Source organism: Humulus lupulus, chromosome 3 (genome assembly GCF_963169125.1).
Source record: "Humulus lupulus chromosome 3, drHumLupu1.1, whole genome shotgun sequence".
Taxonomy (NCBI): domain Eukaryota; kingdom Viridiplantae; phylum Streptophyta; class Magnoliopsida; order Rosales; family Cannabaceae; genus Humulus; species Humulus lupulus.
In genome coordinates, this window is record NC_084795.1 from 210,351,453 (window position 1) to 210,362,438 (window position 10,986).

Consider the following 10,986-nt stretch of genomic DNA (forward strand, 5'->3'; position numbering starts at 1 on the left):
ATTCAATATCAGTGGTCCATGGGCGGAGGACAACTGGTTTCTTATCAAAATGCACTACACCTGATTCTAACACTAAATCCCTTGTTGCTTCATCTATGAATTTCACCATAGTAAACCCAACATTCATTCGGGCAACACTCACAATTCCAAGTTTTCCCCAAATCCGTTTTACAAATCCTTCAAACACTGCCAGAGGTGGATTCGCCCCAATAACTACACATATCACAGCTGATTTCCAGAATGAAGCCTCTACTTCAATCTCCTCCATGTCCAATTTCACAATGACCTGGCCATCCTTCTGAGATGGTTCCGAGTAGTGAAGCTTTGTACAACCATGAGAGGGAAGCGATTCTCGAAATTTTGCCCAGGTTTCCTTGGCTGAATCCTGGAAAGATTGTTCTTTAACCTCTACAGCCCAATTCGTTTTCTCATGATCCGTATCAAAATCGTATCCCTTCTTCTAATCATCGCCCAAACTCTTAACCTCACACTCCTGTTCTTCTGTAATCCCTAATTCTGCAATCTCTGCTATCACAGGTCACTGTTCTTCAGAATCCTCACCATTGGATGAAGGGAGCTCTGAAGTAATTACAGGTTTTGCAAGCTTCAGCCCAGGTTTTCGCCTCCTCGCTGAAGTATATCTTATTTATTTTATTAGAAAATAAAATATATTTTAGTTGGTTATGTTATTTTAATGTCTTATGTTTAAATAATTATTTGAATTTGATTCTTGAATTATTTAAATTCAACTAAATTAAAAAGATGAAAAAAAAGTTATTTGAATAAAAGTTAGTTTTAATTAAATAAATTAATTAGAAAATTTATTTCTAATTAATAAGTTGGGCAAAACAATGTTCCTAAAGATTAGCAAGAAAGCCTAAAGGAGAGGAGGAGCATTCTTGTAGAGTCTTGCAAGCTACATAGGCTTAGATTGCAATTTTATTTCAAATTTTCTTCAAAGGGTTGTAAATCTTAGAAATACACATTAGTAATCAGTTCATCATATATTGTTTATTTATTGTATTTATTTAAGTAAATGTCCATTGATGTTTGATTCATAACATGATCATGCATTAGTTAATTACGTGCCATTCATGAAATCTCACACAGCTTCTCATTAATCATGCATTTTTTAGAAGCATGATTATCTAGGATAGTCCTATTTGTTTATATGAATTGTTTTTGGTGAAATCAATTGCATGTAAACTACTAAGTATTAAATTAGTTAAAACCTTGTAGCTCAATAGTTTTTTTATAGGCCTTTAAGATAACCAACTTTATGTAAAAAGCGTTTTAGTAAAGTTAGATGAATGTAATGGGTAATTATTTAGATCACATTAATTATATAAATAGGCTATTTTGTAATTATGTTTTTTTTGTAATTAATTACACTCATAGCGTTATTTATAAACTAGTAATTAATTTGGAATTAATTGCTTAGTTTAATAAAACACATTTAATTTAAAATAGTAAGTGCGAGAAGGTGAACATCTCAGTGTGACCTATGGTCTCCATTATTAGTACAACACTGTGAGATATGAATAGGGCCTCAAGGAGGCTTTGTTTCTGCCCCCCTAAGGAAGGTTTCTAAACATATCAATACCAAGGTTGACTTCTTACGAAGATAGGAGGAAGTGATGTATTTTAGGCTTGACCAACCCTAAGGCAGCACTCTCTAAGTTAAGTTAGGAAATCTGAAATAATGGTTTACACTTACAAAAATGTAATTAAGCTTTTGCAGTGGATAATTACATCTTGACCAAACCAGTAGCACTTTATATTTAAAAGACAAAATAAAGAGTTTTTTTAAGTTCTAAATTATAAAGAAAGATTGTCTTATAAGCATCTGAATTTAACTTGACCGACACCAAGGCAACACTTTATTTGTTTGGTAGTTTTATCGTGGAAAAGTACATGTTAATTTATGTGTTTTAATTGTTGCATTCATTCATCGTGTTTACTTTCCAAAACATTGATATTTTTTTCAAATGATATTATTATTGTTTTTTATTTATTTATTTCAGTAATGTCAAATAGTGGCAATCCAATAATTGCTTTACTATCACTTGAAAAACTTAATGGAGATAATTTTATGAGATTAAAATCAAACCTAAATCTTATGTTAGTCAGTGAGAACCACAAATTTATCCTGACTGAGGAATGTCCTAAAGAGCCTGCAGCCACTGCCCCTAAAAATGTTCAGGACAAGTATGATGCTTGGATTCAATTCAATAATAAGGCAAAGTGTTACATGCTTGTGAGCATGAATGATGTTCTGAGAAGAAAGCATGAAACCTTGGAAATTGTGTTTGATTTAATGGATTCTCTACAAGCCATGTTTGGACAGCAATCTGATCAAAGTAGACAGGAGGCTACTAGAACCTACATGAATACTAAAATGAAGAAAGGTGTTTTTGTACGTGAACATATTTTACACATGATTAATGTGATGTATGAAGTAGAAATACATGGGGCCATGATTGATGAGCGTACAAAAGTATGCATCATACTGGAATCACTCACTCCTTCCTTTTCTGCGTTCACTACCAACTATATTATGAATAAGTTGAAATTCAACATGACCCAACTGTTGAATGGGCTGCAGACATTTGAGTCTCTTAACAAATCCATTATTACAAAAGAGACTGAAACAAATGTGGTAGAAGAGAAATCTTCAAACTCTGAGGAGAAATCCAAGAAGAGAAAGAAGAACAATAATAAGGACAAAGGAAAGGGCAAAAAGACCAATTAAGGCAAGAAGGCAGCAAAAGCCAAGGAGGACAAAATTGACAACAACTCCAAGAAGAAAGAACCAAAAGGAAAATGTTTCCACTGTGAAGTGGAATGTCACTAGAAGAGAAATTGCAAGAAGTATCTCTCTGAACTAAAAAAGAAAGGTAAATGTGATTTACTTGTACTTAAAGCTTGTGTAGTGGAAGACGATATGTCATCCGGGATTTAAGATTCAGAAGCCACTAAACAGGTTTGTTCTTCCATGCAGATACTTGAGTAATCAAGGGATCTGGCAAATGGCGAGGTGACCATGCGATTTTGAAGTGGAGCGCTCATTTCAACAAGAGTAAAGGGAACAATCCATTTAAATTTTTGGAACAATTATTTAGTTTTGAACAATGTTTATTTTATTCCTGGATTTTCTAGAAACTTAGTTTCTTTATCTATGTTGCGTGAAATCTTTTTTGATATTTCTTATAGTAATAATGCGATTGTTCTTTCAATGGTTTCAAAATATGTCAAGTAGAACATAATAGCGGACTGTATATGCTCAAACCAAATGAACGAAATCTCTATAATTCAGAATTATTTAAAGTAGCTAAACCACAAGGTAACAAAAGATAACAAGTTTCAAACGAGGATGACACATATCTTTGGCATCTTAGACTTGGTCATATAGGTCTAGATAGGATAAACCCGTTAACAAAAGATGGACCTTTCAGAGAACTAAGAATTGGAACTCTTCCGGCTTGTGAATCTTGTCTAGAAGGAAAAATGACCAAACGTCCTTTCTCAGGGGAAGGCAATAGAGGCAATGTAATGCCCTCGATAACCAAGACCGTTATACTATGTGTTTATAATAGTGCAAGACTTGCTAATCAATTCGTTTGACCAAACGTCCTTTCTCAGTGAAAGGAAATAGAGCCAAAGAACCTTTGGAACTTGTACACAGTGATGTCTGTGGTCCAATCAATGTACAAGAAAGAGGTGGGTATGAGTATTTCGTCACTTTTATTGACGATTACTCAAGATATGGTCATACTTACCTAATACTTAGGAAATCTAAAACCTTTTGTAAATTTCAAGATTTCAAAGCTAAGGATGAGAAGCAGTTAGGTAAGACTCTAAAGACACTTCGATTTGATTGAGGTGGAGAATATTTGGATTTAGAATTCAAATATTTCTTGCTAGAGCATGGTATTATATCCCAACTCACAGCACCAGGAACGCCACAACAAAATGGTGTTTCTGAAATAAGAAACAGGACCTTGTTGGACATGGTCAGATCTATGTTAAGCTACTCTTCACTTCCTCTCTCATTCTAGGAATATGCACTTCAACCGGCGACATAAATTTTGAATGTAGTCCCATATAAGAACATTAACAAAATTCCTCTTGAACTATGGAATGGAAACAAACCTAGTTTGCTCCATTTATGCATTTGTGGCTGTCTTGCTCATGTTCTTAGACTTAAATCATGGAAATTTGAATCAAGGTTGATAGTGTGCATCTTTTTTGGCTACGCTCCATAAAAAAGAGGTGGTTATTTCTATAGTCCCAAGGATAAAAAGGTATTTGTTTCCACAAATGCGACCTTCCTTGAACATGACTATATGAATAACTATAAACCTCGGAGCAAGGTAGTACTGGAGTAACTCACAGCTGATAAGATTCCATCACAATCATCTTCATCATTAAATGATAAATGACAAACTGAGGAAACCATGAGTCCTAGAAAAGAAACCCCAGTGCAACATCGTAGTGGGAGGATTGTGAGACAACCTGTTCGCTACAAACATGAGGCACGTGTGCTTGTTTCTGATACAGACAAGGACGATCCATTAACCATTAAAGAGGCAATGGATGATCTTGAAAATGAGAAATGGCAAGAAGCCATGAACCAAGAAATGGAATCAATGTATTCCAATTCTGTCTGGTAATTTGTGGACCCCTGAAGATATCAGGCCCATAGGGTGTAAGTAGATTTATAAGAAGAAAAGAGGTGTAGATGGGAAAGTAGAGACTTTCAAAGAAAGGCTTGTAGCCAAAGGTTACACTCAGAGATAAGGTGTTGATTATGAAGAAACATTTTCTCCTGTGGCCATGCTCAAATCCATTCGTATCCTTTTATAAATAGCGACTGCCAATGATTATGAGATACAGAAAATGGACGTCAATACAACATTTCTGAATGGCTATCTTGATGAAAGTATTTATATGGTACAACCAGAAGTGTTCATAAAGAAAGGGGAAGATCAAAAGGTGTGCCAATTTCTAAATCCATATATGGATTAAAGCAAGCATATAGATCTTCGAATATCACTTTTCATGAAACAATTAAAACATATGGCTTCAAACAGAATGTTGATGAAGCATATGTGTAAAAATACATCAAAAGAAAAGTGGTGGTTTTCTTAGTTCTTTACACTGATGACATTTTGCTCATTGGGAACAATGTAGAGACATTGTCAAACGTAAAGAAATGGTTAGCTAAAAATTTCCAAATGAAAGATTTGGGCGAGGCGACTATGTTTTGGGAATCCAAATCCTAGGGCATAGGAAGAACAAGCTCTTGGCACTTTCTCAGGCTAATTATATACACAAGGTGCTTGAATGATTCTCTATGGAGAACTCCAAGAAAGGTCAATTATTGACCAGACATGGAATTTCTCTCTCCAAGGAACAATGTCCCAAGACACCTCAGGAGGAAGAGGATATGAGAAAGTATCCCTATGCTTTAGCAGCTAGGAGTCTGATGTATGCTATGTTGTGTACTAGGCCTGACATATGTTATGTAGTTGGGATTGCAAGTCATTATCAATAAAATCCTTGTTTGGAACACTAGATTGCAGTAAAGTACATTCTCAAGAATCTTAGGAGAACAAGAGGCTATATGCTGGTATATTCAGGGGTGAGCTAAACCCTACTGGATACACTAATTCTGATTTCCAATTAGATAAAGATAGTCAAAAATTGACATATGGGTCAGTGTTCACTCTTGGTGGAGGAGTTGTTGTCTTGAGAAGCATTAAGCCATCCAGCATAGCTAATTCAACCATGGAAACCGAACACATAGGGGCTTGTGAAGCAGATAAAGAAGAGGTTTGGTTGAGGAAGTTCTACACTGATTAGGAAGTTGTTCCAGATAAGGATAAGCCACCAATACTGTACTGTGATAACAATAAAGCAGTAGCTAATTCCAAAGAACCTAGAAGTCACAAGAGAGGGAAGCATATAGAAAGGAAATACCATCTGGTAAGAGAGATTATACGCCGAGGTGACGTGACTGTTATGAAGATAGCATCAAAATAGAACTTGGCTAACCCGTTAACCAAGACACTTCCTAAAACGTCGTTCATGGGTCACGTGAGCAATATGAGATTAAGGGAAATGCCTCACTTGCTTTGAGGGCAAGTGAGAGATTGTTAGGATTAATGCCCTAAAATCATGTAAAGACATTTTATTGGTTTTGAATAAAAGTACAATTTTATTATATTTGAATATGATAATTATTGTTTGAATTAATTATATAATAATATCAAGAAAATTCCCTATTCAGTCATGAGAATATGATCTTGTATTAGTACGAGAGAATTAAGATCATATATAATTAATAAAATAGTAAGTAACATATTAAAGTAAGAAACCTTTAATGAATGGTTACTAGTACGGTTTGCTATGCATACGAGATGCAAGTAATCAAGATTTGGATTACTGATGTGGATAGACATCTTAGTAAATGTGTTGTATATAAATGAGATGGTATATGACAAGACTGATTAGAATCAATTATCTTTATAAACTTTCCATTTGACGTAAAGATTTAATTCTTGTCATAATAGATGATCATTTGTAGATTAGTCTAACTCCTGAGTATTCATGAACTCCTGTTTATGTTTATTGAATCCTTTGATTCACTCGTTAAGGTCTCTTAGAATAATGAGGCTAATGGCTTTTGTTTTGGAGATTCAATATCACGGATGGCTGGGAACATGAATTATAATATAGGAATCCATGCTTTGCTAACAGATCGAATATTGGTTCCCTTAAGGGTTGATTCTGGAACTGAATAGTTATTGAGCTCAAATCACTAATTAGATTATAGATTAATTATTCGATAGGGAATTAATGGTATTTAAGGATCAAGAAGTAATTAGAAGGGTAAAACAGTAAATTTGACCAGCTCTAATTAACGAACCAATAATGGAGGACAAAACTACATATATTGATTATATCAATGGACTACTACATATATTGATTATATCTATAAATACTTAGAGTGTAATTCCATATTTATAGTGGAGTAATCATGGAATTAATAAATAAGGTTATTAGATTAAAGAGTTTAATTAATAATCTTATTTATTGGAGTTTTGTATTATAGGTCCATGGTCCCCAGTTCACCTCTGTCCTACACTGTCAATGGCAAGGGTCCATGGTCCCTAGATCACCTCTGTCCCACACTATCAATGGTAAGGGTGTCAAAATTGCAGTGCAATTAATTTTCCAAGGCAAGGAAATAATTATTTAATATTTGTGGGTAATTGAATAATTGTGAATTAATTAATTATTTAACTATGTAGTTTCTATTTTGAAAAACTATAGGTTGAAATTAATATTAATCTTGTTTTGATTATATAAAGAGAGAAAATAATAAATATCTTATTTATAATATGATATTTATTTATTTAATTTAAAATATATATTTTAATATAAATTTAATTTTGAAGTAACTAATATTTATGTTGGAATAAATATCTTGTCTTAATAGTTGATTAAATAAACAAATGAGAAAATTAGGGCAACCCTAATAAGGCTAGGTGACACACACTGTCGTGGGATTTGAATTTTGAATTTCAAATATATTTGTTTAATAAGTTATTTAATTATTCATTTTAATTATGATTTAAATAGATAATTAAATGAATATATCAAATCAGTTTTAATTTGAATCATATTTTAATTAAATAAAGATTATTTAATTAGATTAAATATCTTTATAAAAATGATATACGTGATATTCAGAAAATGATGGATAATTAAACTCTCTCTATAAAGCGATACTTTTCTCTAAACATGAAAACTATTCTAAACCTTCTATCCGTCAAAACTCTCTAGATCTCATGTGTTGAGTACATCTAGCGAGTCACGTAAATCAACCTTTTGAATCCTACGTGCCCACACACGTCCTTGTGTGTTGGAGGATTGGTCTAGAAGATCAGTGTGTGAGATTTTATAACCCTGGATATGAAGATCTTTGATTTATACAAAAAGGCTCAAGGACACTTGATAGGCTACAAGAGGTAATCCATAACCTATTTTTATGTCATTTAATATTTATATATGTATATGATCCTCGCTGGTATTAATATTTATTAAAATAGGTCCATATATTTCGTTGCGTACCTTTGAATTTATCATTTAAAACCAACAAAACGGTCATTTGCCCTGTTTCTCGCTAATTCCTCGAGTCTTCCTACAAATGCTCAATTAATCCCGACATGACCAACTAATTACCAAATACTTACTTGCTAATCGATAAATCCCTAATACATGTTAAATCCCCAAAATACCCCTAGGCTCACCCCGAGCCAGGTGTTAAACCATGTTGTGACTATTCTGCTAATCCGCTCACCAGGATCGCCTCTAGCCGAACACTGCAGATATATCTACATAATAATGTGGTTTCAATCATTTAACACATATTGTCACTTTTATGCTCTGAACGGGCCAAAATTACAAATATGCCCTTACTAACAAGAACGGGTCCACATGCATATTTAATACTCATAAACATGCATTTATAATCATATTATCATACAAATCATGCAAGCCACGTAGTCACGCATTTAATCAATTAATCACACACATATATCCAATTATGCCCTCCCGACACACTAATCAAGGCACTAAATCTTATTAGGATTTTTGGGACCTTATACCTGAAGTGCCTATAAAGCATGTTCGTACTCTTCTGTCTGCTCGAACTTTTTGTTTCCTCTGAGTAGATTAAAAAATGGGACGCACTTGTCCGTAGACTTAGATATGAATCTACTCATAGCTGTGATTCTCCATGTTAGGCTTTGTACATCTTTAACTTTGGCTAAAGATTGCATCTCCATTAGTGCTCCAATCTTTTCGGGATTGGCTTTGATTCCTCGTGTGTTTACTATGAATCCCAAAATTTTACTTGATCCAACTCCAAAGGAACACTAGAGAGGATTAAGCTTCATTAGATATTTGATAAGATGTTGAAGCATTCCTGCAGGTCCTTAATGTGTTCGCAAGCCTTTCTCGACTTGAATAGCATATCATCGACGTAAACATCCATGTTATTGTCGATCTAATCTTTGAACATCTGGTTGACTAGTCGTTAGTAAGTTTCACCAGCGTCTTTCAAACCGAAGGGCATTACATTGTAGTAGTAAAGCACCATATCTGTTTGAAAGCTAGTGTGCTCTTCATCAGGTGGATGCATACTAATTTTTTTATAGTCGAAGTATGCATCCATGAATGACAAAAATTCATGTCCTGATGTAGCATCGACTAGTTGGTTGGTTCATGGAAGTGGGAAACAATCCTTCAAGCAGGCTTTATTAAGGTCTGTGAAATCCACGCACGTCCTCCACTTACCATTTGGTTTAGGAACTAGCACGGGATTAGAGACCCAAGATGGATAAAATACTACCTTGATGAATCAATTTTCCTTCAGCGTCTCGACTTCTTCCTTTAAGGCTTTAGATTTGTCTTTGTCGAGCAGCCTTCTCTTTTGTTACACTGGTAGGTGGTTTTTATCTATATTCAAGAATTCACTGATAAATGTTGGGTCTATCCCAACCATGTCTTTATTTGACAAGGCAAAGACCTCCTTGTTCCTCCTTAAAAACTCCACCAGCTCTTTTCTGATTGTTGTCCCTAATTTTTTACCGAATTTCACAACTTTGCTTGGATCATTTTCTTCTAGTTGGACCTCCTCGAGGTCCTCCACGGGTCCAATATTTTCTTCAAAATCCCCAAGCGAAGATCTAAGTATCTATCCTCACTTTGGGCAACACCCTATTTGGTGACTTGTTCACCTGATTGGGCTTGTGATTCGTTTACCATCAACAACCTTTTTTCTGTTGCACTCTCTGATCCACCTCTTCTTGCTTTTGTGATCGAGGAGTTGTAACATTCTCTGGCCACTCGCTGATTTCCCAATACGCATCCAACTCTTGTGTCGGTCGGAAACTTCATGGCCAGATGCCAGATCGAAGTTACTGCTTGCAGATCAACGAGAATGGGTCTTCCAATCAAAGCGTTGTCTGTAAATGGATAATCAACTATAATAAAAGTAGCGAGCAATGTCCTGTTTGCGGGTGCCATTCCTGCCGTGACTGGGAGTCTAATTGACCCTGTAGGTGCTAGCCCCTCGCCAGAAAAACTATAGATGGTCTGGTTGCACAGTTCTAAATCTTGCACTAATAGTTTCATTATTTCCAGTGAAGATTTGTATAGAATATTGACTGAGGTTCCCGTATCCACCAATTCCTGTTTCACCATCATGTTGGCAATTGGAAAATCCATGACCAAAGGATCTGAGTGGGGGAATCAGACATGTTGTGCATCCAGCTCGGAGAAAGTTATTAACTCTTCCTTTGTTCGAGCTTTTTTGGGAGTTCGCTCCTCAACGTTTAGCATTTCTATGTCCTAATCGTGACGTAGGGTTCTGGCATACTCTCTCTTGCCTTACCACTGTCACCAGATATATGCGGTCCCCCACAGATGGTTAGCAAAGTACCAGCGACCAGAGTTGGTTGCAGAGGAGGCGAGCATTGGCGTACTGGGACTTGCTCGTTGCCTCCATTAGCCCTATGCTGGGAATTTCCCCCTCCTCGTACATGTATTCTTAGATGTCACTTTCAGATAAGGAGATCGATCTTGTCCTTAAGCTGGTTACACTCATTGGTATCATGGCCATAGTCATTGTGGAAACCACAAAACTTAGTTGTGTCCCTTTTGGATATGTCTTTCCTGATCGGGGCTGGTCTCCTAAAAAGGACTGTGGTATGGCTGGCCAGATACACTTTGCCTCTGCTATTGCGAATACAAAAATTCAGCTTGAACGAGGCCCCAGCCTCGTGACCCTAAAAAAAATAGGTTTGGGATGGAATTAGCGTCGCCCACATGCCCTTGCGTCTCCCGCCAAGGGGCCTCGTGGACACTGTCTCGAGCACACGCCCTTGTGTCTCATGCCAAGGGCCTTGCACACAC

General features: G+C 35.7%; 1 protein-coding gene across 1 annotated transcript; it reads left to right on the forward strand.

The window, feature by feature from the left end:
- The first annotated feature begins 334 nt into the window (after nucleotides 1-334).
- LOC133825366 (uncharacterized) lies at nucleotides 335-5,865 on the forward strand. The gene is made up of 4 exons (XM_062258321.1): nucleotides 335-368; nucleotides 538-594; nucleotides 2,025-2,360; nucleotides 5,690-5,865. The coding sequence occupies exons 1-4, from the start codon at nucleotides 335-337 to the stop codon at nucleotides 5,863-5,865; spliced, it is 603 nt and encodes a 200-aa protein (XP_062114305.1).
- The last annotated feature ends 5,121 nt before the right edge of the window (nucleotides 5,866-10,986 follow it).